The following is a 21,597-nucleotide window of genomic DNA, read 5'->3' as shown; positions in this document are numbered from 1 at the left end:
TCCTCGCTCCGCCCCTGGCCAACCTCGCCTCGCCCCGCCCCTCCTAGCCCCGCCCCTGGGCCACTGTCCCACCCTGGCCCGTGGGCTCCGCCGGCAGCCGCTTCGTTTTTCCGCCTTCTTGCGACCCGATAGTTTAGCAGCCGCCGGGAGCCGCCCCGGAGGTCCGGCTTTTCAGGGATTGGGTGGACCGGGAGGCAAACGGGCACCCCCTAGGGGGATGGGCCATTCTGCGAGATTTTTCCCTCCCTACAAGTGTTTTAGTTTCTCTCACTAAGCATTTCAGGAGTTAAAGCCTCCTGCTTAAGGGCTTAAGGGCTGGGTGCACCCTCCCGATTTTACAGGTGGGGAACTGGGCTGGAGAGGCTCTCTGGGACCACAGCCCCGGGGTCACCTCATTCGTGCCCTTTCAGAGCCCTTTCAGCTGACACCACCCAGACCAATTATTTGGCTCAACCAGTTCAGCAGTCCCCGCTCAGGAACAGAAGACAGCAAGAAAATTTCACTTCGACCCCCACCCCGCCCACAGCCCCATGATTCCATCTCCATCCTGACCAATCAGCACATTCCACTTCCCAAGCCCCTACCGGCCAAATTATCTTTAAAAACTTCCATTCCCAGTCTGAGCGTGGTGGCTCACGCCTGTAATCCCAGCACTTTGGGAGACCGAGGTGTGCGGATTACCTGAGGTCAGGAGTAAGAGACCAACCTGACCAACATGGCAAAACCCCGTCTCTACTAAAAACACAAAAATTAGCCAGGCGTGGTGGCGGGCGCCTATAATCCCAGCTACGCTGGTGGCTGAGGCAGGAAAATCGCTTCAATCCGGGAGGCACAGGTTGCACTGGGCCGAGATCACGCCACTGCACTCCAGCTTGAGTGACAGAGCGAGACTCCGTCACAAACAAAACAAAACAAAACAAAACAAAACATGAAACTTCCATCCCCGAATGCTCTGCTCAGGGAGATTGATTTGAGTAATAATTAAACTCTGGTCTCCCGCACAGCTGGCTCTGTGTGAATTACTCTTTCCCCATTGCAATTCCTGCCTTGATAAATCGGCTCTGTCTAGGCAGCGGGCAGGGTGAGCTCTTTAGGTGGTTACACCTTCATGTGGGAACATGGAATTGAGCAGAAACTGATTCCAAACCTCCCCCAACCTCACTTCCCCACTCTTCAACAGAGGAGATGTGAACTCAAGAGCCATTGGTGGTGCCAGTAAACCCAAAATATCTGAGACAAGTCTCAACCAATTTAAAAGTTTATTTTGCCAAGGAGGTCCTGATGACAGATGCCCAAGGTGGTTGGGGTACGGCTTGCTTTTGTCTCTCCATTTTAGGGAGACATGAGACATGGATTAATATATGTAAGATATACTTTGGTTCCATCCAGTAAGGCAGGACAGCTCGAAAAGGGGGGCTTCCAGGTCACAGGCAGATAAGAGACAAAAGCTTGCATTCTTTTGAGTCCTTCATCAGCCTTTCAGTGAATACACAATCTAGTCTGGCTCAGTGACTCTTCATTTTTACAGAAACAGTAGGTCTGAGGAAGCAATCAGATAAGCATTTCTCTTGGGTGAGCAGAGGAATGATTTTTCTGTCCTGCACCTGTTAAGATCAGCTATCAGTTTGCATTGCCAGGGTGAAATGCAACAGAACTGTTTCACGGTAAATATATATATATATTTAATTCTTTGCATGATCCTGAATAGGGTAAAGATCTTGAGGCCCGCAAGGAATTCCCTTGTGGGCAAATTGTGAGAGAGGCATGTAGCTCTTTCATCCTTATAGCCACCTTATTCAGGAATTAAAATGGGAGGCAGTTTCCCAGCCTGACTTTTTCCTTAGCTTAGTGATTTTGGAGTTGAGATTTATTTTTCTTTCACAGTGGCCATTCCACCACCTTCATTTTAAAAGAAATTCCTAAACCGCCGGGCACGGTGGCTCACACCGTGTAATCCCAGCACTTTGAGAGGCTGCGGCTGGCAGATCACGTGAGGTCAAGAGTTCAAGACCAGCCTGGCCAACATGGTGAAACCCCGTCTCTACAAAAATACAAAAATTAGCCAGGCATGGTGACGGGTGACTGTAATCCCAGCTACTTGGGGGGCTGAGGCAGGAAAATCGCTTGAACCTGGGAGGCGGAGGTTGCAGTGAGCCAAGATGGCACCACTGCACTCCAGCCTGGGTGACAGAGCGAGACTGCGTCTCAAAAGAAAAAAATCCGGCCGGGCGTGGTGGCTCACGCCTGTACTCCCAGCACTTTGGGAGGCCGAGGCTGGTGGATCACGACGACAGGAGATTGAGACCATCCTGGCTAACATAGTGAAACACCATCTCTACTAAAAAAAAAAAAAAAAAAAAAAAAAATTAGCAGGCCATGGTGCGGGTGCCTGTAGTCCCAGCTACTCAGGAGGCTGAAGCAGGAGAATGGCATGAACCCGGGAGACGGAGCTTGCAGTGAGCCGAAATCGTGCCACTGCACTCCAGCGTGGGCAACAGAGCGACACTCCATCTCCAAAAAAAAAAAAATTTCTAAACACGAATTTTTCGTTAAGCCACTTACAGGTTTCTTATATATATCATGGCACTTTTCAGCAAACACCTAAGAACAAGGGCTTTTGGCTGGGCACAGTGGCACATGCCTGTAATCCCAGCACTTCGGAAGATTGAGGTGGGTGGATCACGAGGTCAAGGGTTTGAGACTAGCCAAACCAACATGGTGAAACCCCATCTCTACTAAAGATACAAAAAATTAGTTGGGCATGGTGGCACGTACCTGTAATCCCAGCTTCTCGGGAAGCTGAGGCAGGAGAATCGCTTGAACCCAGGAGGTGGAGGTTGCAGTGAGCCAAGATTGTGCCATTGTACTCCAGCCTAGGCAATGGTGTGAGACTCTGTCTTAAAACACACACACAACACGGGCTTTCTCCTGCAGTCTCAATGGAATCACCACACTCTGCACTTTCTTGCTGATACAATAGTGTTAGCTAACATTTATCTGCAAAGTGTCCTTTAGAGCTGCTTTTCCTGACCCAGGATCCAGTCAAGGATCATGGACTGAATCACTTCAGCCTTCCTTTAGACTTTTCTAACATTGACGTTTATTTATTTTTTGACACAAGGTCTCATTCTGTCACCCAGGCTGGAGGGCACTGGTGAGATCGCAGCTCACTGCAGCCTTGACTTCCCGGGCTCAGGTGATTCTCCCATCTCAGCCTCCCAGGTAGCTAGGACTACAGGCATGAATCACCACACCTGGCTAATTTTTTGTATTTTGTTAGTAGAGACGCTGTGTCCAGAATCGGTGGGTTCTTGGTCTCACTTACTTCAAGAATGAAGCCACGGACCCTCACAGTGCGTGTTGCAGTCCTTAAAGATGGTGTGTCTGGAGTTTATCCCTTCAGACATTCGGATGTGTCCGGAGCTTTTTCCTTCTGCTGGGTTTAGGGTCTCCCTGACAGGAGAAAAGTCACAGACCTTCCCAATTGTTACAGCTCTTAAAGGCAGTGTTGACCCAAAGAGCAAACAACAAAGCAGCCACAACGAGCGAAAGGAACGCCACCACATTGCCGCTGCTGCCTCCGGAAGCCTGCTTTTATTCCCTTATCTGACCCCACCCACATCCTGCTGATTGGTCTATTTTACAGAGAGCTGATTGGTCCATTTTGACAGAGTGCTGATTGGTGCGTTTACAATCCTTTAGCTGGACACAGAGTGCTAGACAGAGTTCTCCCAAGTCCCCACTAGGTTAGCTAGATACAGACTACTGATTGGTGTATTTACAAACCTTGAGCTAGACACAGGGGACTGATTGGTGCATTTACAAACCCAGAGCTAGACACAGAGTGCTGAGTGCGTCCAACAACCTTTAGCTAGACACAGAGTGCTAGACAGAGAAGTTCTCCAAGTTCCCAGTAGGTTAGCTAGATACAGAGTACTGATTGGTGTATTTACAAACCTTGAGCTAGACAGAGTGCTGATTGGTGCGTTTACAATCCCTTAGCTGTGTACAATCCCTTAGCTAGACATAAAGGTTCCCCAAGTCCCCACTAGACTCAGGAGCTCAGCTGGCTTCATCCAGTGTATCCCGCACCGGGGCTATAGGCCAAACTGCCTGCAAGTACCGCACGGCGCGCCCGCACTTCTCAGCCCTTGGGTGGTTGATGGGACCGGGCCGCAGAGCAGGGGGTGGCGGCCGCGCAGGAGCCCACCGCAGAGGTGGGGGCTCGGACATGGCGGGCTGCAGGTCCCAAGCCCTGTCCCGTGGGGAGGCGGCTGAGGCCCGGCGAGAATTCGAGAGCAGTGCATGCGAGCTGGCAGTGCTGGAGAACCCGGTGCAACCACCGCAGCTGCCGGCCCGGGTCCTAAGCCCCTCACTGCCCTGGGCCAGCGGTGCTGGCCGGTCGGCCGGCTGCTCCAAGTGTGGGGCCTGCGCCTGCACCCGCACCCTCAGGAACTCGCGCTGGCCTGTGAGCGCCGCGCGCGGCCTCGGTTCCCGCCCGCACCTCTCCCTCCACACCTCCCCAGTGCATTGGTGGGCTGAAGGGCTCCTCAAGCGCTGCCAGAGTGGATGCCCAGGCCGAGGAGGTGCGGAGAGTGAGGGCTGCTAGCACATGGTCACACCTCAATGCAGTTTCAGCATGTTGTACAGGCTGGTCTCAAACTCCTGAGCTCAAGCAATATGCCTACCTCAGCCTCCCAAAGTGCTGGCATTATGGGTGTGAGTCACAGCCCCCAGGGCAGACACTGACATTTTTGAAGAATCGAGGCCAACTCTTTGGCAGAATGTTTCTCAATTTGGGTCTGCTGAGAGTTTCTTCCTGATTACACTCTAGTTACTTTTTTTTTTTTTGGCCGGAGTGCTTCCTAAGTGAAGTAGGTAGCATTGTCTTCAGTGAGCCACACCAGGGGAGCACAGTGTCAACTGTCCTGTTATTGGTGAGGTTTGGTTTAATAGTTTGGTTAAGGCAGTGTCTTCTAGATTTCAGCATTTCCCATTTCCTAAGAATCTTTCAGTCATTTTAGTGTCTTTTATTGACTCTTGCCTAAATCAGTTATTGCTGTGAGTCATTAAATGGTGATTTTTCTATTATCGTTTATTCTGCATTCTTCAATAGAAAATAGTTTTCATGGCCTGGTGCGGTAGCTCATGCCTGTAATCCCAGGACTTTGGGAGGCCGAGGTAGGTGGATCACCTGAGGTTAGGAGTTCGAGAACAGCCTGACCAACATGGAGAAACCCTGTCTCTACTAAAAATACAAAAATTAGCTGGGTGTGGTGGTACATGCTTGTAATCCCAGCTACTCAGGAGGCTGAGGCGGGAGAATTGCTTGAACCTGGGAGGCGGAGGATGCAGTGAGCCGAGATGGCACCATTGCCGTCCAGCCTGGGCAACAAGAGTGAAACTCCATCTCAAAAAAGAAAAAAAAAAGTGAAGCAAGTGTCCCTCCAGGCTCGTTACGGCTCTCAGCTCTTGATTCCAGTCCTTTTCCTGAAGCCCAGCTGTCTTCTGGTCCTTGGTCTCCAAGTGCCCATTTCTTTATTGGTAACACCCCCTTTTCCTTTTGCTGGCACTGACACTGCAGGCTTGGTGCCCAATTCTTCGTGACCTCCTAGCCCATCCTCCCTCCCTTGTTCTGGCCCAAACGAGCTGAAAGGCTGGTGTTGGGATTTCACTGCAGATGCCCCTCTGTCCTGGTTTCCTGGGCTCCCAGTGGGTGAAATGGGGAAGGTTAGAAGCAGGCATCTTCTTGAAAAGAAGGCAGATGTGGCAAGGAGCAGAGGGTGGGTGGGCCTGGTTGTGAGGAGGGTTTTGGGGTGATGACAGGTCATTGCAGAGTACAGAAAGCATTTCTGCATGCAGAAGCCTTCGGCGTGCCTGCGGTTCTGTTGAGCCCTTGAGCCCTGGTGATGTGCCATGAGAAAAACATGCCCCAGGAGGCTTTCAGTCCAAGAGAATGAGAGACATGCACAAAATACTTGAACCTAACCTGATGTGTGGAGGAAAGTCTAGCCAAGTCCAGCCAAAATCACCTGAGCCCCAGCTACATGCAGACCTGTGAGCAACAAAGGGGATGTTTTGTTATACAGCATTATCATAGCTGACTAATGCACTCTGTGAAAGAACTCAAACCCCTTTTTTCTTCAGTACTCCCTGAATGCTCAAAGAAGAGAATCCTGGAGCTGGAGATGCCCTTAAATCTGTCTTCTTCCCTCCTCCCCTCATTTTATAACTGTGGAGACTGAGGCCTGGAGCGGGGAAGGCAGCATGGAGTAGTCACACATGAGATGGATCCTGGCCCTTCACTAGTTGTGAGACCCTGACCAGATTGAATGAAGTCTTTGGCTTAGTTTCCAAACCTCTCAAATGGTGACAATTATAATACATGCAAAAGACACAATGTTGGTAATGTGCCAAGCCCAGAGTCTGTGCTTATAGGTTACATTGTCTGTAAGTGGCTGTGCTTCCAGGAGTAGCAGAACCGGCACAGGTCCGTGGCCCTCCTCACTGCCCTCCTGGGCACTTAACAATTCCCTCCCCTCTGCACAGGCCTGACCACCTGCAGCCATCCTTAACCTTGACTTTTCTAGTGCCTCTCTCTCCCTCAAGTGGAAATCTTGATTTTGAGTGTGAGAATAATATAAGGCAGACTCAGGGCAAAAACATAGATTAGGTCTTTAAGGAGCCTCCAGCATCTTTGTACCCGCCCAGCCCGAGGGCGAGCACTTGACCTTCAGGGATGCTGCCAGGATGTGACCAGGACCCCTAGCTGTCCTGGCCACTGACCTTTGCCCAGCTGATGATCTCAAAGTGGAGAGGGAGCCCAGCTTCCATGTCAGACACTGAGAAATAAGGCGGTGGCCTCCAGATCCAAGTAGGAAGGGTTGGGCGTCTTCCTGGCCAAGTCACATTGGGCCTGGTCTGCTCCATCACACAGTGGCGCAGGGCCAGGGTGTGGCATGAGGCGTAGGGGCTGTTGCATGGAAATAACGTGTCATGTCCTGTGTAACTCCTGGAAATACCGATGATCTATTTTTGGTGGTAGTAGGGATCCCAGAGATTGGAAAAATCAGTTTTCCCTTTCTCAAGGATCAAGTGACTTTCTTTAAGCAGAAAAATCCTGTAATTTGCTAAATTTTGGGGAATCAATTTATTGAGGATTAAAGAGGACCCATATAGCATAGTGCTTAAGTATATAGTCCTTGGAGCCAGACTCAACTTCCAAGTCTGAACCCCAGCTTCACCACTTGCCAGCTGTGTGACCTTGGGCAAATGACTTAACCTCTCTGTGCTTTAGTTGCCTCATTTATAGGAGTATCTATCTCGTAGGGTTGCTGAGAGGATTAAATGAGTTAATACATGCAAATAACAGTGACATTTAGCTACTGCCAAATAAGACCCAAGCAAGCATCAAAGACAGAGCAGTCATTTCAGCCCCTGCCCCATTTTCTCTCTTTTCTGGAGGCCATGGCTGGGGTCCTGCAGAGGACACTGGGCTTCAAGCTTGAGGCCTGGCATTAATGTATGTTTGGGATTTTATTTCACCTCTCTGAATCTCAGGTTTTGCCTGTATTAAATGAATATGAAATCCCTGCCTGTTGATTCCCTTAGGTTGTTGAGAAAATACATTTAAAATGCTTTACCCTAGAAGTGTGGGCTATTGTTTTTGTTTTGGTCCGTTTTTGTTTATTTTGTTTGTGTGTCAGTGTGGGTGTAGGGAGATTCTGCTCCACGAGCTCACTCAGGGCTCCAGGCGTGGGCCTGACATGCTCCCTCCATCTTGTGCCCATCTTTTCCCTGCATCCTCCAAGTCCTCTCCCTTCTTCAGCTGATGGGGAAAGGAGAACAAGCCAATACCTGGAGTGTCTCATGGACCAGACCTGGAAGGGAGACCTAGGGTTTTTGCTCCCATTCCACTGGCCATGGCTCTGTCACATGCTCCACCCAAACCAAGGGAAAGCACAGCCTAGCAGAGCGCCCAGGAAGAAGAGGAGAATGCGGATGTTTGAAGAAAGAATCCATTTGTGTTTTAACCAACAAAGAGGAACTAAGCCTTTTCTGCATTTTTTGCTTAAATATGAAAGTTGTGATATAATCACAAGGGTCCTTAAAAGATGGAGGAGTGAAGCCAGATGCCTGTAATCCCAGTGCTTTGGAAGGCCAAGGTGGGAGGATCATTTGAGCCCAAAAGTTCAAGACCAGCCTGGGCAACCTAGTGAGACCCTATCTCTACATAAAATTTCAAAAATTAGCCAGGTATGGCTAGGCGCGGTGGCTCACACCTATAATCCCAGCACTTTGGGAGGCCAAGGCAGGCGGATCACCTGAGGTTGGGAGTTCAAGACCAGCCTGACCAACATGGAGAAACCCCGTCTCTACTAAAAATACAAAAAATTAGCCGGGCATGGTGGCACATGCCTGTAATCCCAGCTACCCAGGAGGCAGAGGCAGGAGAATTGCTTGGACCTAGGAGGCAGAGGTTGCGGTGAGCCAAGATCATGCCATTGCACTGCAGCCCAGGTGATAATGGGAGTCTCCGTCTGGAAAAAAAAAAAAAAAGAGAGAGAGAGAAAAGATGAAGGAGTGAGGCAGGAGAGAGCGAGCGATAGAGACTGATTTGAAGATGCTAGGATGCTGGCTTTGAAGATGGAGTAAGGAGCTGCAAGCTAAAGAATGCAGGCTGCCTTGAGAAACTGGAAAAAATGTGGAAATAGATTCTTCCCCAGATCGTCCTAAAAGCACAGCTCTGCAACATGTCGATTTTGGCCCAATGACACCCATGTCAGGGTTGTGATCTTCAGAGCTGTAAGATGATACATTTGTGTTGTTTTAAGCTATGCAGTCTGTGGTCACTTGTCACAGTAGCTGCAAGCAGAGAACACACCGAATCGCAGGAGGGGAGACGGAGGCACAGAGTGTTGCAGCAGCCAGCTCAAGGTCCCACAGCTCATCGAGCCAGGAGCTGGATTTGAACCCAGGCATTCAGTGCTCCTGACCACAATGCAGGGTCCCTTTCATGGGGCACCCATGGGTTCTCAAGATGGAAAGGCTGGGGGTTGTATGGCCGTGGGCCAGTTACTGAGTCCTCTGAATCTCACGTGTAAAAAGTGTGTAAGAGTGACCCCATGGAGCCCACCAGAAAAGCGTCCTGCAGCTTAGAGACAGTGCAGACCCAAGCTGCCTTGTGTGGGTTGCTGACTGGTGCTGTCGTGGGCCGGATCTCTTGTCCCCACCCACACCCACCTGGGGAAGGCCAGCCCAGCCCTCCTTGCTCCTAGATGGGCTGCATCTCATCCTCCAGCTTTTTCTTCCGGGCCCCTTCTGTGAAGAAGAAGTCCATGCGGATGAGAGTCTGTCCCAGGGGCGTGTCCAGCCTGCTACCCACAAGCTGGTTCGTGGAACTGGGAACTGTGTCCGAAAAGAGAGGCACATGGTCTGGCAACTTCTCAGGCTCCTTCTTGTTGCCCTGAGGAGAGGGGACAGCTCGGGTTACACAGAGCATGGAAAAAGGAGGACCTTAGGATGGGAGAAAACAGAGCAGAGAGCAGGGGCCTCTCTGTGTGAAGCGTCTCCAGGTGATTCAATCCTGGTTTGGACTTGGGATCCCCCAAGAGTGACCCGATGCCACAGCCTCTGCCAAGCTTGTCCCTCCTCTTCCTCCCCTTCCCCTTCCCCAGGTGCCTCCCAGATCTCTTAACTTTTATGCTGCGACCTGCAGAGATCAAGGGAACGATCAGATCTCATTCCCCTTTCTACCCCAGGAGTAAGATGCCGTTTTACATCTGGTGGGAGGTTTTGATTTTTGGTTTTGTTTTTTGGTAAATTTGTACTTAGAGTATAACATTCACACAGAAAAGTGCACAAGCCTTCACTGTCCAGCTTGGCACATGTTCACAAAGTGAAGATGCCCATGTACCCAACCAGATCAAGGGGTATGATCCCCTCCCCTGCCTCCTTTCAGCCCCTCAACCCCTGTCTCTGCTCCCAAGGCAACCTGACCTTGACCTCTAATGCCACACATTAGCTTTGCCTGGTTTTGAACTTTACATTAGTGAAATCATGGCTTTCCTGTCTGGCTTCTTTCTCTCAGAATACAAAAATTAGTTGGGTGTGGTGGCGCATGCACGTAGCCCCAGCTACTCAGGAGGCTGAGGTGGGAGGACCACTTGAGCCTAGGAGGTTGAGGCTGCAGTGAGCCATGATCATGCTACTATAGTCCAGCCTGGGAGACAGTGAGACCACGTCTTGGGGAAAAAAAAAAAAATCTGACAAGCGGGAAAACATCCTCAGCTCTTCCCGCCCCTGTTTAGGGTTACCTTTCTGCTACCCTGTGTCTAAGAGAAGTGACATGACCTGGCAAGTAAGGAGAGCCTGGCTTTCACCTGGCGAAGTCCATGCTGAGGGGGCTCCACCCTCTGGTCATGATGCAGATTTCAGTGGTCAGGTTGCTATCACATAGCCCTTAGGAGGGAGAGACTCTTACGGGCTGGAAGCCCAGACCAGACGCACAGGGCGGGATATCAGGTCCCATGAGCTGAATTTTCCCTCCAGAATAGACAGCAACAAGCCCAGCAGGTCCACAATGCAGGCATTAAACCTTTCCTCAACCTGGCAGGGTCCAGGTAAGCATGGCCACCCTCCTCGAGTGACTGTCCACATTGCTTATCTTCCAGGTTGGTCCTTTGACCATCTTTTTTTTTTTTTTTTTTGAGATGGAGTTTCGCTCTTGTTGCCCAGGCTGGAGGGCAATGGTGCCATCTCGGCTCACTGCAACCTCCGCCTCCCAGGTTCAAGCGATTCTGCTTCCTCAGCCTCCCAAGTAGCTGGAATGACAGGCATGCACCACAACACCTGGCTAATTTTTGTATTTTTAGTAGAGATGGGGTTTCTCCATATTGGTTAGGCTGGTCTTGAACTCCCAACCTCAGGTGATCCACCTGCCTTGGCCTCTCAAAGTATTGAGATTACAGGTGTGAGCCACCACGCCTGGCTGACCATCCTTTTAATAGTGAGATCCATCTTTTCATTCACTCATTCATCCAGCATGAACTGAATGTTCACTTTTTTATGGTTTCTGGGGGATGGGGCAAATGCTAGGGTTGTGATAGGGTGCAGTGATGAATTCATATTCATCTTTTCTCTTTTTAAAAAATAATGTTATTTTTTGTAGAGACAGGGTCTCCCTGTGTTGCCCAGGCTGGTCTTGAACTCATAGGTCCAGGTGATCCTCCCACCTCAGCCTCCCCAAGTGCGGGGATTACAGTCATGGGCTATCATTCCTGGCCTCATCCTTTCTCTTAAGGAGTTCACAGCTGGTGAAATTGAGCATTGCAGTATTACATTACATAGAATACCAAAATAATGGGTGAGATATGCTGGTGAATCAAAGGAAGGAGTGATCTGGTCAAGCCTACCCAGGAAGGGGAGATTCCCCAGAAAGGGAGGCACTAGAGCAGGGTCTTGAAGAGTGAATAGGAGTCCATCAGGCTGACCAGGTGGGAAGGACATTCCAGCAGGGGACCAGCATGCCCAAAGGCATGGATAAAAGAGTGTTGTGGGGGCTGAGTGTGGTGGCTCATGCCTGTAATCCCAGCACTTTGGGAGGCCAAGGCAGTTGGATAATTGAGGTCAGGAGTTCGAGACCAGCCTGGCTAACATAGTGAAACCCCCTCTCTACTAAAAACACAAATATTAGCCAGGCATGGTGGTGTGCACCTATAATCTCAGCTACTCAGGAGGCTGAGGCAGGAGAATCGCTAGAATCCAGGAGGTGCAGGTTGCTGTGAGCTGACATTGCACCACTGCACTCCAGCCTGGGCAACAGAGTGAGACTCCATCTTAAAAAAAAAAAAAAAAAAAAAGTGTGTTGTGAGCTCTGCGTGGGGTGGGTAATGAGGCTGGGGAGATAGATAGTTTAGATCACAGGAGGCTTTGTAAGCTACCTGAAAACTTCAGAGTTACTGAAGCATTTTAATCAGGGGAGCTACACGGCCAGTTCTGCCATTTAGGGAAATCAGTGTGGTGGCGAAGTGGAGGATAGATTGCAGGTGGTGATACTAGAGTCAGGGAATTTGTTTACAAAGTATTTTTACCCAATCTCATTGCCCTTCTTGGGCACGCCACACAGATATGACTACACATTGCTGACATCCTCAGTCAGGGGAGACATTTCAGCAACAGATGCCTGTCATTTCTAATTGGTTCATCTTAATAAAACTAAGAAACACTGAAGGAAACAAATTTCTAAATGCTTCATATAACTTTTCTTTCTAATGGACCCAAGCAATGCAATTCCTTGAAACAAGAGTGTATTTTACTCATCTCTGCACATCCAGCATCTAGTCCAGAGTAGATCTTCAATAAATGTCAGTTGAATGATGGAAAGAATGAATAATATTCAATCGCAAGTATGTTTGGCAGGAACATATTTTTCCTCACCATTGGGTCATAGTCTTTCAGGAAACTCCAGTTCTGAACCCTGGAAAGGAAAAGCATGTTGACTGTGTGAGTTCCTTCCAGGACATTTTTACCAATGACTTTCATTGTGTCAAGTCAATGCAACAATGTATCACATGGAAGAACTAAATAATTTTTTTTTTTTTTTTTTTTTTTTTTTTTTTTTTTTTTTTTTTTGAGAGGGAGTCTCGCTCTGTTACCTAGGCTGAAATGCAGTGGCGCAATCTCAGTTCACTGCAACCTCTGCCTCCCAGGTTCAAGCAATTCTCCTGTCTCAGCCTCCCAAGTAGCTGGGACTACAGATGCGTGCCACCACACCCGGCTAATTTTTGTATTGTTAGTGGAGATGGGGTTTCAACATATTTGTCAGGCTGGTCTTGAATTCCTGACCTCAGGTGGTTCACCCACCTCGGCCTCCCAAAGTGCTGGGATTACAGGCATGAGCCGCCATGCCCAGCCAGAACAAAATAATTTTTAAGTGAAACAAATGCCAAATGCCAAGCAGGTATTGATGGTGTATCCCACCAAAAGAACAAACATTTCAATTTCCAATGACTTTTCCTAGAATGACAACTATGATGTTGCTATGGAGGGCTGCCTAAGGAAGCAAAGGCTACAATCTCACCCTGCCTCTGTGCATTTTCAGAAGGCTACAGTAGGCAAGCATTCTTTGAAGAAAAAAGTTTTCACGTCCCCAAACCTTTGTAACCTTCCAATGTGAGTGACAGAGGAAGGCTGGGGGGGGGGGGGGTAGGAAAAGGGAGGGACCGTAAGGATAGTATTACCTTGCACTGGTCATTTAGTTTTATTTGAATCTAATTTTAAAAAGTCAAACAATTCTACAAAACATAATAAAAACAGCCTTCTCTGTCCCCCTCCTCACAGCCCCTGAGCCTCACATCTTAGCATCAAACCTTTGCCAGCCTTTTAGCTGTTTCTTCAGGCCTTTGCGTCCGTATTTTGAAATAATAGGATTCTACTGCTGTATTACGCCATTCTTGCCTTGCTATAAAGAATACCTGAGACTGGGTAATTTATAAAGAAGGTGTAGGCTAGGCACGGTGGCTCACTCCTGTAATCCCAGCACTTTGGGAGCCCGAGGTGGGTGGATCACCTGAGGTCAGGAGTTCAAGACCAGCCTGGCCAACATAGTGAAACCGTGTCTCTACCAAGAATACAAAACTAGCCAGGCATGGTGGCGGGCTCCTGTAATCCCAGCTACTAGGGAGGCTGAGGCAGGAGAATTGCTTGAGCCCGGGAGGTGGAGGTTGCAGTAAGCAGAGATCGAGCCACTGTACTCCAACCTGGGCGACAAAGTGAGACTCCATCTGAAAAAAATAAATAAATAAAAATAAAGGAGGCGTAATCAGCTCACAGTTCCACAGGCTGTACAGGAAGCAGGATGCTGGCATCTGCTTAGCTTCTGGGTCTGTCTTAGGAAACTTACAATCATGGTGGAAGGCAAAGTGGCAGCAGGCAGGTCACATGGCCAGAGCAGGAGCAAGAGAGAGAGAAGGGAAGTGCCACACACTTTAAAAGAACCAAATCTGGTGAGAACTCCCTACTGTGAGGACAGCACCATGGGGATGGTTTAGACCATTTATGAGAAACCGACCCCATCATCCAGTCGCCTTCCACTGGGCCCCACCTCCAACACTGGGGATTACAATTCAGCATGTGATTTGGGTGGGGACACAGATCCAAACCATATCCACTGCTGTTCCTTAATATTTTCTAAAATTTAAACTTATCTATCAACTTTCTATTATAGGAGATGAAGAGTTAGCATTCTTACTCCTGCCCTTCCCTTTGTTCTTTCAAAATCATTACAGATCTTGGTTAAATTGATATATGTCATTTTGATTCTTATGGTTATGTAAATGTTATTCCCTGATGAACTAAGGAGTGCAATATACCCCAATTCTGTTCTTGTACAACCTTGTATTCTTTCTAGAGCTAACAGAGAAATTACATTTCCTCCCAATTTTTTTTAGGCTTCTATGTACTGATCATTGATTCCAGATTTCCAACAAAACTGAAAAGTCCCTCTCAATATTATTTTCTACACTGTCATGTGCATCAGATAATAAACATTCCTTTAAAACCTTTCTTAGCCTCCTCGGAAGCCCCGTGTCCTCCTGCTCCCACTGGCCTGGCCGTGACTCAAGATCACAGGCTCTTCCCTTCCTTCACCAACACGCTGGCATCCCCCTCTTTGGGAATTCCATGTCTTATTTTCTTGTTAATGCACCTGTTTTTGTGGAGCACCTACTCTAGTATCTGTGGACTCCTGCATTTCTTCGTTTCTGGAAAATTCTCACTTACTTTCTCTTTAGACATTTTCTCTCTCTCATTCTCTCCTTTGGGAGTTTTGATTAAGGATAGGTTGGAGCTTCTTGTTCAATTTCTCTACATTTTTAATTCGTCATTTGTGTTTTCTGTCTTGATTTTCTGAAAAATTTCTCCTGTCTTGAGTTTATGAAGTCTGACTTCAGTTGTGTCTTATATTTCAACTTTATATATTTTTATTGCTACAAGTTCTTTTTGTTTTTTGGTTTTTTTGAGATGGAGTCTCACTCTGTCGCCCAGGCTGGAGTGCAGTGGCACAATCTTAGCTGACTGCAGCCTCTGCCTCCCGGGTTCAAGCAACTCTGCCTGCCTCGGCCTCCTGAGTAGCTGGAATTACAAGTGCATGCCATCATGCCTGGCTAGTTTTTGTATTTTTAGTAGAGATGGGGTTTCACCATGTTGGCGAGGCTGGTCTCGAACTCCTGATTTCAGGTGATCTGCCTGCCTCAGCTTCCCAAAGTGCTGGGATTACAGGTGTGAGCCATTGTTCCCAACCTCTTGTTTCATTTTTCAAAGCAGCACTAGAACATTTAAGCTATGTGTCTGGCTCACATTGTATTTCTGTCAGGAAGCACTGCCTTACACATTCCTCTTTGGGCTTTCCAGACCTTGCAAAACTCTTTCCCCTTGGTCTTTACACGTCTTTATGCCCCTGGCTTTCTTCTCTGGTGTTTCCTGGCAGCATCTCTGCCTTTCTAGTAAACGTTGCAAGTTCTGTCCTGCATCCTTGCCTCTTCTGATCCATTGTGCTCTTCCGGGGAGAGCTTATTCACATCGCTGGGGCCAGTGCCCACCCGTTTCCTGCTAAAACTGAGATAGAATTCGCATTCCATAAGCTTCACTTTTTAAAGCACACAATTCAATGACTTTATTCATGGAGTTGGGCAACCATCACCACTTTCTGATTCCAGAACATTTCATCACCCACAAAACACCTTGTGTCCATTCGCAGTCAGTCCTCATTCTCCCCTTCTGGATAGGTTTTTAATGCACAACTCCTCACTCTCACACTCAACTACCTCCTGGCAGCTCCGTCTAGACGTGGTTCGGGCATTTAAAACTCACCAGAACTCAGCATCTTCATCATTTATCTTCTCCTCCCTATTAATTATTCAAGCTGAGACCTGTCATCCTTTATTCCTTCCTCACCTTTCCTCCCACATTTACTCAGTTTGTAAATACTTTCTGTCATTCTGTAGGTTGCCTTTTCACTGTTAATTGTTGCCTTTTCACCCTGTTAATTGTTGCCTTTGCTGTGCAGAAGTTTTTCACATGCAAAAGAATGAAATTGGATCCTTTCTAACATGATACATACCAATCCACTCAAAAACATAGGAGGAAGCTTCATAACATTGGGCTTGGCAATTATTCCATGGATATGCCACACAAAGGCCAGGAAACAAAAGCAGATAGACAGATGGGATTACATCAAACTCAAAAACTTCTAAAGAGCAAAGGAAACAAGCAACAAAGTGAAAAGGCAACACACAGAATGGGAGACAACATTTACAGATCATATTTCTGATAAGGAGTTAATTTCCAAAATGTATAAGGAACTTCTACAACTTAGTAGCACAAAACCAAATAACCCAATTGAAAAAATGGGTTAAAGACTTGCATAGACATTTCTCCAAAGAAGATAAATAAATGGCCAATAAATATAAGAAAAGATTATCAATGTCACTCATCATCAGAGAAATGCAAATCAAAACCACAGAGGTCAAACACGGTGGCTCATACCTGTAGTCCCAACACTTTGGGAGGCTGAGGCGTGTGGATCATCTGCTGTCAGGAGTTCAAGACCAGCCTGGCCGGAGCTTGCAGTGAGCTGAGATCGCACCACTGCACTCCAGCATGGGTGACAGAGCAAGACTCCGTCTCAAAAATAAAATAAAATAAAATAAAATAAAAAAAAAGACCAGCCTGGCCAACATGGTAAAAACCTGTCTCTAATAAAAGTACAAAAATTAGCCAGGAATAGTGGAGGGCATCTGTCATCCCAGCTACTTGGGAGGCTGAGGCAGGAGAATTGCTTGAACCTGGGAGGCAGAGGTTAGAGTGAGCCGAGATCGCGCCACTGCACTCCAGCCTGGGTGACAGAGTGAGACTCCATCTCAAAACAAAACAAAACAAAAAATCACAATGAGATACGACCTCACACCTATTAGAATGGTTGTTATCAAAAACCAAAAGACAATCAATGAGTGTTGGCCATTGTGTGGAGAAACTGGAATGCTGAGATACTGCTCATGGGAATGCAAAATGGTGCCACTGCTATGGAAAAGACAATGGAGGTTCCTCACAAAATTAAAAATAGAGGTAGCATATAATCCTGCAATCCCTCCAATACGGTTTGACTGTTTGTTCTCTCCAAATCTCATATTGAAATGTGATCCCGAGTGTTGAAGGTAGGGCCCAGTGGGAGGTGTTTGGGTCGTGACTGGCGTGGTGCCTTCCTTGCGGTAATGAATGAGCTCTTGCGCTATTAGTTCACAGGAGAGAGCTGGTTGTTAAAAAGAGCCTGACACCTCCCCTTCTCTCTCTGGGTCCCTCTCTTACCATGCGACACGCCTGCTCCTCCTTCACCTTCTGCCATTATTGTAAGCTTCCTGAGACCCTCACCAGAAGCCAAGCGGATTCCAAGACTATGCTTGTACAGCCTGCAGAACTGTGAGCCAAATAAACTTATTTATAAATTACCCAGCCTCAGGTGTTCCTTGACAGCAATGCAAAATGGACTAAGACATCCATTTTTGAGAATTCATCCAAAAGAATTGAAACCACTCCCAGGTCCATTGTAGCAATACATATAACAGTCAAATGTGGAAGCAACGTAAAGTCCATTGACAAATGAATAAAGAAACTGCACATATATACATTCAGCCTTAGCATGGGAGGAATTCTGTAATATGCGACAAGATGGATGAACCTGGAGGACAGGATGCTAAGCTAACAAGACGGACATGGAAAGTCAAATATTGCACAATTCCACTTCTATGAGGCACTGAAAATAGACTCCTGGGAGCAAAGACTAGAATGGTGGGTGCCAGAGAGGCTGGGAGGAGGGGGAATGGGGCGTTGCTAATCCACCGGTATGAAGTTTCAGCGGTGCAAGATGAGTGCTTCCTAGAATCTATCAGGCTGCTCATTTAAAAATGTCATTTTCTTGCTTAAAGATCATGCCATGTTCTTGCTTAAAATCCTGGATGGTGTCTCCTTTGGAAAAAACGCATCCAGACTTTTACGAGGGCTGGGGTGGCCACCCCCCGGCTGCTCCCCCTTATCCTGTGGCCTTCCTCACTCCCTGCGCCTCAGCTACAAGAATTCTTTGTTTTGTTTTTAGATACGTCAAACTCTTGGCTCCTTCTCCTGTTTCATGTCTCAGCTTAAAAGTCTCCTCAGAGAGGCCTTCAGCCGGCTCTCCCCCTAACCCTGAACTGTTTCCTTCTTACCACTGGTCACACTTCTTACAGATTTGTACTTGTTTGCTTTTCTGCTTGCTTTTTGGCTGCCCTGTCTGGAGTATGAAGGCTCGGTGGAGCCATGGCCAGGTCTGTCCAGTCCCTTGTTGCATCTGGTCTCATTTCAGAGCGGCTCATGGGGATTTTTGGTTGAATGAAGGCATGAAGGAGCATCTTTCCCAGAGTCAGGTCAGATGGCCAGCGCCTCTCACCCAGACTAGGCCAGCAGGCTCCTGCTCCAGGGAGGTGGGGCTGCTCGGACCCAGCGGCATCTGATCCTGGCCTCCATCTTCCTGGCTTCCTAGGCTCAGGCTCGGGTCTGGCTCTGGGCTGGGCTGGTGACCCACCTCCCCCATCCCCGGGCATGCCATGCTCTCTGTCCCTCAGCCCGGATCAGCTGCCCACCCATCTCCCTTTCTTCAAAAGTTTCCCCAACTTGTAGTCAGGCTGCGGGGGTCAGGGTGGAAAAGGGAGGGCAGGGACTCACCAGCGCCGCTGGCCCTGACGCTCGGCCTCCAGGAGCTCCCGCCACAGCTGGTCCTGCTGCACGCCACCGCCACCGCAGGCAGCTCCCTGGGCCACCCGCTGCGCCTTCAGAGCCTGGGGGGCCTGACAGCCACCAGCAAGACCCCTGCTGGCCATAGGGCCAATCCGGGCAGCTGGGGAGACAGAGGTTGGCGGCCTGGTGGGAGACAATCGGTACCCAGGTGATGTGGTTCTCTGGAGCCCAGGGGTGGGGTGGCTCCCCATGGGTGCAAGTGTGTGTGTGTGTGTCACACACACACAATCACACACACACACAGAGAGAGAGAGAGAGAGAGAGAGAGAAAGACTCCTGTGCCTGAGATCAGCTCAAACCTCCTCCTGGAACACTCTCTCCCTCCTAACCCCGGGACAGCCTGGCCAGGGTCCTCCTCATTGTCGCTTTAGGCCTCGAACTCAGAGTGGCCGATGGGGAGAGCATCTGAGCCCAGTTTTGTTTTGAACTCCCGCCTGTGTTGACTGTTGTCCTGGGAACGGGCAGCTCCCAGGAAAGGGGCGGGCCCCGTGTGTGCATGTGTGTGTGCGTGTGTGTGCGTGTGTGTATCTGAGCCCTAGGGCGGGGGGGTGGGCAGAGTTCTTGAGTAGATGCCACGCCCAATTCATCAGCCCCCTACCCCGAGGCCGGAGTCCTCCGCACAGGGTAGGGGAGGAGGAGGGAGCGAAGCCCGGGCTCCTGGGGGCCACCCCCACCATTATCGCACTTGGCTTCCGGCAGCCGCCTTCAGGCCATGAGGCGATGATAGTCCTGTGCTGCCCCCTCGTGGATGCTGCGAGGCTTGCACGAGATGGTGGCCCTGAGGGCGCTCTGGGAATTGTGGATCAGGCAGTGTGAAGCTTCCTGCTTGTTTGGGAACAATGGCGGAGGTCATGAGCTTCTGTCGGCCGAGGGAAAATGAGTGCAATGCACTAGGAACATCCGCTCTGTCTGTAAACCCGGAGGTTCACACAGCACTCTGCTTTATGTCTGAGACCTCCCAGCCATGCCTTTCCAATGCCATTCTACAGATGAGGAAACTGAGGCCCTTACCGGCAAGATTAAGTGACCGCTCACGGTCACACAGTCACCAGCTGAAGGGAACAGTGAGAACCTGAGGGGCTCACGGTCCGAACCCTCATCCCTGTTTCTGTTCTAACTGGGTGCAGCCAGGCTCCGTCCGTGGCAGCCTTTCCTGGTCTGGCTCAGCTGAGCTCCAGGGATGCCCGCTGCTCTCATCACTTCTGCCTCCTGCACTCTCTGCTTCCGGTTCTCTGGGTTTCGTGCTGTTCTGGTAGGCGCTGGTGGTTCTCTGGGTTTCGTGCCGTTCGGGTAGGTACTGGCAGATTCACAGTTCCTTCCACGCAGCTTCTCTGTGGGTCCATTCAGCTGGGCCGCTGCTTCCTAGCTTTGTACAGGAAGAGCTAAGTGTAGACAAAACCCTGATGAATAGAGGCCTGCGCAGAGTGCCTGGGCTGCAGGGCAGCAGGGCAGCCAGTGAACCACTGAGCTCGCACTGTGGCCAGTCCTGTGTGCCCCTGCTGGATTCTGCTTCTATGAGGGAGGCAGCAAGGAGTTGGGACTTCACAGGTGAAAGGACTTGCCAGGTAGAAAAACTGGGGTGACCACAAAAGCTTGGATGCAAGAGAGAGCCTGGCATTTTAGGAGATGTGGGGGAGGAGACAAGGACGGGGGTGGCAGGGCACATGGGGGCAAGCCCCGGGGTGTTTTCCACTGTATCCTGTACCCAGTGGGGAGATACTGATGGGCTGTGAGCCCCAAGGGAACTGCAGGGACCAGAACCATCAGGAAAGGGGTAAGAAACAGGTGAGGTCACCATTGCCATGGTGTGGGTAAGCAATGGCAATGAAGCCCCTACCGGGCTCAGGTGGAGGGCTGGCGTGGAGAAGACAGGGCTGAGAGCCAGGCCAGAAAGAGCTGCCAGCTTTTTCTTCCCACACTTACATGAGGATGGAGCTGAGGGGTGTGACCTTTTGGGAAAACATTAATCTAAAATCAGAGCTGCAAGCCTGGGACTCTATCTCTCCTCTGTTCCTCCCTCAGAGCTGGGATGACACAGGCTGGCATCTAGTGACTTAAATTTTCCTGGTAAAGATGAGCACAGCAGGAGGGTGGCAGGGTGGGCCGCCGTGTGCTGGGACCCCGGGCCAGGCTTTTCTGAGTGCTGCTCCCATGGAGGTGTCTGTGTTCCCTGCACCACGATGACAGGTTCCTGCCATGCCCAAGGAGCAGCGGCTGACTTCCCTGAACCCCTAGAAGGGGGGTTCTAAAGACACCCCGTAAGTGTCTTTAGAGAGGACAATGTGTCCTGGGAGGCTTTGTCAGGCTGACCACAGGCTGTGGCCCTGAGCAGCTGGGAACAGCCGTGCAGTTTGCTCAGATACCTCCAGCCCTGGCCACAGGCTCTAGACACAGGGACCAGGATAAAAAAGGCCAGCAAGGGCATCTGCAACAAACCATCACGACTGATCGAGTTCCTGATGTATGTAGAGGCTAAATATTTCCACTGAGTTTTTTTTTTTTTAGACGGAGTCTCACTCTGTTACTGGGGCTGGACTGCAGTGGTGCAATCTTGGCTCACTGCAATCTCTGCCTCCCAGGTTCAAGCGATTCTCCTGCCTCAGCTTCCTGAGTAGCTAGGAATACAGGTGTGCACTGCCACACCCAGCTAATTTCTTTTGTATTTTTAGTAGAGACAGGGGTTCACCATGTTGGCCAGGCTGGTCTCGAACTCCTGACCTCAGGTGATCCACCCACCTTGGCTTCCCAAAGCGCTTGGATCACAGGTGTGAG

At 49.4% G+C, this 21,597-nt stretch overlaps 1 protein-coding gene across 4 annotated transcripts; it reads right to left on the bottom strand.

The window, feature by feature from the left end:
- Positions 1-1,242: 1,242 nt before the first annotated feature.
- On the bottom strand, positions 1,243-19,350 carry CIMIP5 (ciliary microtubule inner protein 5). Of its 4 annotated transcripts, none has more exons than XR_012095209.1 (5): positions 18,754-19,350; positions 12,439-12,478; positions 9,244-9,466; positions 3,326-8,540; positions 1,243-1,604 (listed from the first exon to the last, which is right to left on the bottom strand). XR_012095209.1 is itself a non-coding variant. In XM_007971477.3 (4 exons), exons 1-3 carry the CDS (start codon positions 19,014-19,016, stop codon positions 9,275-9,277), a joined length of 495 nt encoding a protein of 164 aa, XP_007969668.3. In that variant the 5' UTR covers positions 19,017-19,350; the 3' UTR covers positions 1,243-8,540; positions 9,244-9,274. The 4 variants fall into 4 exon arrangements, 2 of the variants coding, with proteins under 2 accessions (XP_007969668.3, XP_072878885.1); XR_012095210.1 differs by having other exon boundaries at positions 1,243-1,539; XM_007971477.3 differs by having other exon boundaries at positions 1,243-8,540.
- Positions 19,351-21,597: the final 2,247 nt, after the last annotated feature.

Source organism: Chlorocebus sabaeus, chromosome 14, assembly GCF_047675955.1.
Source record: "Chlorocebus sabaeus isolate Y175 chromosome 14, mChlSab1.0.hap1, whole genome shotgun sequence".
Taxonomy (NCBI): Eukaryota; Metazoa; Chordata; class Mammalia; order Primates; family Cercopithecidae; genus Chlorocebus; species Chlorocebus sabaeus.
Note: the sequence above shows the minus strand (reverse complement) of the source record. Positions and strands in the feature narration are given on the sequence as shown.